Source organism: Pygoscelis adeliae, unplaced genomic scaffold (genome assembly GCF_000699105.1).
Source record: "Pygoscelis adeliae isolate BGI_AS28 unplaced genomic scaffold, ASM69910v1 Scaffold124, whole genome shotgun sequence".
NCBI lineage: Eukaryota > Metazoa > Chordata > Aves > Sphenisciformes > Spheniscidae > Pygoscelis > Pygoscelis adeliae.
In genome coordinates, this window is record NW_008824791.1 from 103100 (window position 1) to 109165 (window position 6066).

General features: G+C 35.0%; 1 protein-coding gene across 1 annotated transcript in view; it reads right to left on the bottom strand.

Moving 5' to 3' along the window:
• Positions 1 to 1051: 1051 nt before the first annotated feature.
• LOC103916861 overlaps positions 1052 to 6066 on the bottom strand; it is a 17962-nt gene continuing 12947 nt past the window's right edge. Inside the window, 5 exon segments of the mRNA XM_009323925.1 lie at positions 1052 to 1295; positions 1297 to 2537; positions 3501 to 3561; positions 4095 to 4193; positions 5330 to 5391. Coding sequence (XP_009322200.1) covers positions 1233 to 1295; positions 1297 to 2537; positions 3501 to 3561; positions 4095 to 4193; positions 5330 to 5391 — 1526 coding nt within the window. The 3' untranslated portion in view covers positions 1052 to 1232.

Consider the following 6066-nt stretch of genomic DNA (forward strand, 5'->3'; position numbering starts at 1 on the left):
TAGATACAGAAAGTAAAAGCAACAGCAAACTTTAAATAAAATAAAAAAAGGAAGAGAGAAAACCAGCGGATAATAAACAACACTTTAGTAGGAAAAGTCCTAGTTAACCTAAAGAAAAACTTCTTAAATAGTTGTTAACATGTGATTCAGGAAACACTTTTCTGTATAGATTTCTTACTTAAAGGAACACTTAAACATACCCAATTATTACTGAAGAAGAGCTGTCACCTAGACAGTGGTCTATTGAGATCTGTAGATTTACCCTTTGAAGAAGTGCTTGTGATTGCTAAAGTAGTAATTCATAAAATCTATAAAACTAACCTTGCAAGGAAGTACCAGGAATACCAAGAAAAGTTTTATCTGAAGAAGCATGAAATCCAGAGTCCTGAAAATAAAGCATCAACAGATTACATCGATGGAAAAACTCACGTATTATTTTACAGCTTGCCACAGATGAAATGACTGGGAACCTGGAAATAAGGGCCTATTTAATATTTAAATCAACAAGTGTAACGATTCCGGTGGAACCTAGTAAAGCCTATTTTGTTTGTCTCACCTTGTCCATCTACAACATGAATAAAACGTCATCATTTCAGGACACCACCTTAATTAACAGGGTCACTGTCTGAGATTATTTTAACCAGTGACACAGTCTATTAAAATGTAACAAAATCTTTTATTGAGCATAACCATTTTCAAGGTTATTAAATATAGTGAACTTCCTCACATGATCCAGGAGACCTGATACAACGTATATATTTTAGCAAATAAAAATCCCCGAAACCCCAAACCTGTAAAACAACCCTACTGACCAAATAGCGCCAGAAGTATGCTGTCGCTAGTTTAAACAGCTTCCAGCTCTAACCCATTTTTTAAGCCCTTCTTCAAATATCAGCAAAGAGCGCACAATCATTTTTTTTTTACAAAGTCCTTAAGTACCTGACTCTGACAGTTGTGACTGTCAAAAAAGCTGGGGTTACTGCCATTGTATGTGCTCAAAAAATCCATGCCAACTGTCTGAAGATTAACATTTCTTCTGTGAGAAATCTGTTGACATTTTGTTGAAGGAAAATAACGTTCTGGTATATTTTTCAGTCGCTTCACTGGTGAAAAAAGAAGATCGTTTTGAAAATTTCCTAGTCTTTTAACTCTGGGAATTGCAGATAAAGTTCGAACAGGTGAGTTAACAAGAGCATTTACAGTTTCAGACATCTGTATTCCTTCGTATTTCCTTAAATTTGAAGCTCTCTGAAACCCAGGAAGTTTTGGAACAGCCTCACTACACAATTGCTCATAGATCCTGTCAAATTCTCTATCATACTGTGTATCAGACCTCACAGAATCACTTAAATTACTCTTCGCTAATCTTTCTTTCTCTTCAAGGTTCTGTGAATTTGAAAGAGGTCTTGTCAAAGTCAAAGGCTTTTGGATTTCTTTGGAACGCAGTTTGTAGTAGAGTTTTTCAAATGCATCTTCATATTTCTGGGGCATTTTTGAAGGACTCTGCTTCATAGAGAACGAGGAAAATGAGTGTTTGCGCTGGAAAGAAATTAGTCTTTCAGAAATTATTTTTTCAGGATTTATGAGCAAAGTATTTGATGCTCCTGCAAGAGAACAACAGTTTGTGACAGGTGTAAAAGTGTTACTATTGCCATAGGAACTGCAAGCAGATGAACACAACTCTGAGGTATCACCACAAGGAAAGCCAGTTTTTTCAGTTTTACTCTCTTTTACCAGATGAAGCGCTGTTGACCCTGAGCTAGCAGTAGATGTTATAAAACGGTACTTGGAGGAACATTTGTAAGCCAACTTCTCACTTTCTTTGCATTTCGAATTCTTCAGTGAGACAGTAGTCTGTAACTCATCTTCAACTAGAAATGTCTCTCCCATTCTAGCCATAACATTAGGAAAAACAGTCTGCTTGGAGACTTTTTGGCCTTTTCCAGATACCAAATGATGTTCTAAACTTGAGTCAGAGTAGTCCATTTTGATTTCATTTGTATCAATGTAAGAATAAGGTGCCAGACCAGATAAATTATTAATGGAACACTTGTCATCACAAAGTTCTCTGTTCTCATTTCCAAAAGTTTGATTCTGGATGTCTTCACTTCTACTGCTGCATATGCTGGGTAGTGCTTGCTTCAGTTTAAGAGGTCCGAACCCTCTTATTTTGTCTACAGTGACATTGAGCTTTGGTCTTCTAGAACGCCATCTTTTATGCCTTAAGTGTCCAAACATGTATTTTAACTCTTTTCTCCGAGACTGCTTTGTCATGAGCCTTGTAAGTATCTCTACCATCGCTGGATACAAGTCTGCAAGAGTTACATTGCTCCAGGAGCATTCCTCATCTGCAGACTGGTATTCTTCCAAGATACCATCATAGCAAGTTTTATTCAGTTCTGGAGAAAGTCGATGCCTGGGTATGGTTATTCTAATTGGTGAAATGGGAACACCAGAAAATTGTAACTGTAGAGGTCTGGATGAAGAACGTTCATTTGACAGCTCTACTTTGTTTCTGCAAACAGCGGCTTGGTTGCCTATTCAAAAAAACCAAATGAATCACAAAACAAAACCAGAAGAAGAAAAAAACCCCCAAACCTATTAGGGCACTTCCAGTAATGTATTACATGACTTAGAAACAATCGCATGCAGTACAGATAGCCTTACTGTAATAGCATATTTCATTAAGCTTTTTTGCCAGGCTAAATGGATGATTAACATACAATCCATTAGGAAAAAATTAAAAGATTTTTCCTAACCATATTGAATTAGCAGACTATAGAAGACAAATGAAATGTGCTGGGAAAAAAACCTATTTTAAAATAGCTTAATATATAGATATAAAATATTTTCATTCTAGAGGCAGACTGCTTTGCTCTTTGTGATTTCTGACCAGGAGGAACAGCCTTATCCTACAGGTTTTGTTACTCTATTTCCATATCACTTGAAAGCTTTGTACTTGGCTAGTACCAGTGCAGCTTTGCTTGCCGTAAAGCACAATGAAGATAATGCTTTTTGTAGTTGTTACGCTTGAAATATTTACACCAAAATTCTATCTTAGGTTTGCATCAAGTCTGGAGAGCTTAATGAAGAAAGTAAGTTTACTCGCAAAGTACCACTTTGAGTACCGGTTACCAGCAGACCCAAAGCCATTCATTACTTTCCTTGAATTTAAAATAAGCTGAACCAAAAAAATTATGCTTTCATTTAATTGAGCTTAGTGCTGCTGAATTTTGTAACTATGCATTTTTTTCCTGGGGCTATTTAAGAAAAACTGTTTTTATGTATACAAGTTATTTATTTTCTATTTTTCAAATACATTTTGCCATAAGCAAAATCACGTCCAACTTCTCTTCAAGAATCCAGCCTGTTGAACTTTTCTGTTGGATAAACAGTGCCTCTGTGTTTTCAACAAATTAAATATTATTTCTAATAAATTTTAATAAAAATGAATTTTGTAACTAACATATTTGACCAACACCCCAAAGATTTAGTTGTACCAATCAGTTCTTGCACTGGCGAAGCTAAATGAAGACCTTCTGATGAACCTTGAGGTGCTATCTGAAAAACAAACAAACACACACCTTTACAACTTCTACATTATGTAACATATTTTAATTCCTTTCCCAAATATGAGAATTTATACATGGATATATATACACCTGGATAATCTATACATCTCTGGCAACTCCAGTAGGAAACAGAAGCTGTACCATGTAACATAACCCTTCACCCCCAATCCCCCTCACTCCCAAAACCAAAATAAAGCTAAAACTCCTTTTTACTCTACAAAACTCAAATTTAGGCTTTTCAGAAAACTTACTGAAGTGAAGATCAACTTGCACATCAGGGTTCAAAGAACAAAGTATAAAAGTAAAAAAAAAAAAAGAAATATTTGGATATCGTCCGTTTCTTACAAATCATTGCTGTCAGAGACCTGAGATACTGTGATATTTACATAGACAGGAAGCAGCGGATGAACAATGATGAAACAGCAGAGGAGAAGTATTAGAATTCATTGTGCTGCACAGTTAGAGAGTTCTTATTTTACTCTAATTAGCTAATAACTTATAACAGAACAGGAGAAATGTTACCGTAATCCACTTGGGAATTTTTCTAGCATAATCTTGTACTATCACATCCACCTGAACTTTTACTTTCTCTTGAATTTTCCCATCATCTACATACAGATTCTTAGAGGGGAAGAAAAAAAAGGAATTAATTAAAACTCATAGAAGTTATTGACACTGACAAACCCAAACATATTACTGAGATTTGTTTCAAACTAGTATTATTCACATGAGGATATCCAACCAGCATAAACTTATTTTTAATGCATACATTTTATGTAAAAAAAAAAAAAAAATCCTGAGAAGGAACTGTATGTGAAGACATATAAAAAGAGATAACTAGCTAGTTTACTGATGCAGGGAAAAGCACACTGTCTCAGAAGACCCACTGATAAAACCAACCAAACAAAAGTCCTAGTGTTAGTTTACAAAGCACTGGTAATTACAGCTGCAAGTCTTCACATGTATTATTAACATCCCATGAATTCACATACAAATTAATGTCTATTCTGTAACACATCTCTATGTAAAATCTAAAAGCATTTGGTGATAAATGACAAAGGTTTTTCATTAGTGAAACTCTCACTTTCTGAAGCAGTTTGTATTAGCTGTTGTCAGAGACATGACAATGCCTAGCACTATGCTAAACAAGTAAGGAAAGTAAATTAAATTTTTGGTAATTCTATTTAAGCAAGCAGAACACAGGATTAGAATGGCTGCACACACAAAGTGTGTGTTGTACTTTTCTTCATCAATGTAACTACTCTGGGTAGTCCTGATACCTGTACTCTAGTTTGGGAAACAACAGCAGAAGATTCCAGTCTGCTTTTATTATGGTAGCCATTATTTCAGGTTTACTATTTGTTTTTTTTTAAATCATGTTACCTGTTTATGCTAGACTCTCAGGTGAATGATCATATTTTTGCAAGTTCTTTCACTTTGTGATTCATCTGGTTATTCTTTTTCCATACCTGTAACAGCCTGTCTCAGGGTTGCCTGTTCTACGCAATACATTGTATGGCTTTCTCCAGTATACTAACAATACCGAGACATAGTATTACTTCATGTTGGTCTTCATGACATTATTTATTGAACCTCTCATTTGCTATGCTTACTAAAAATGTGCGTTAAGACGCAGACTACATAGAGTCTTCTGCTGACAGTGCATCATCTCAGGCACGTGTAAGCTATTCAAATAGTTCAATCATTTCTATTGAACACAAAATTATTCCATTACATTAGACACCAAAAATTTTTACCTGGAAGTGAATGTCTTCGAATTTTCTTCTTACTGAAACTATATCAGCATCACTTTCTTCATCTACGATTTGAAGATAAATACTAAATAAAATCTAGTTGAACTCAAAACCAAAATGGAAATGTTTTTCAACACACACTGTAAAACTTATCGACTAAACTGTTTTCATTTTAGAAAACGGTTTTCTACACTAAAATTTTTTATCTGTATTACATTTCCATTTCAAGTCCAATTGAAAAGCATGGTTTATAGGTTCATAAATGACTTGAGGGAAACAAAGAAGAGTGAAGATAATTGTTTGTAACCAGTCCTTCAAGATTTACGCTAACCATTTCAGAGAGTAAAATATTTTCAAAGCACTGCTCTGTATGATTCCCTATTCATTAATGTATCATTCCCACTTATTTCCCACTACGTTCCTAAATATCCCAACAAAGATAGTAAGGACCTTCTACCATGCTTCCTTTCCTTAGCTTCTTATTGTCAAGACTGCCTTAGAACCACAAAAGTGAGAAATAAGACTGACTTGAGAGTATTAAAAGGCAAGTCCAAATCTTCCAACTAAATTTTTAGGTATTCTATAGGTATTTTTGTGAATGAAGTGCAACAAAACATATTTTTGCTAGATGTCGCCGGACCTTCCAATTCATCATTAGCTAAAGCCTCAGTCTTTCACGATCATAAAACACGTCACTGCATTGTAAGCCCTGATTTCTGAATTTCCCTGGCTGTTATATC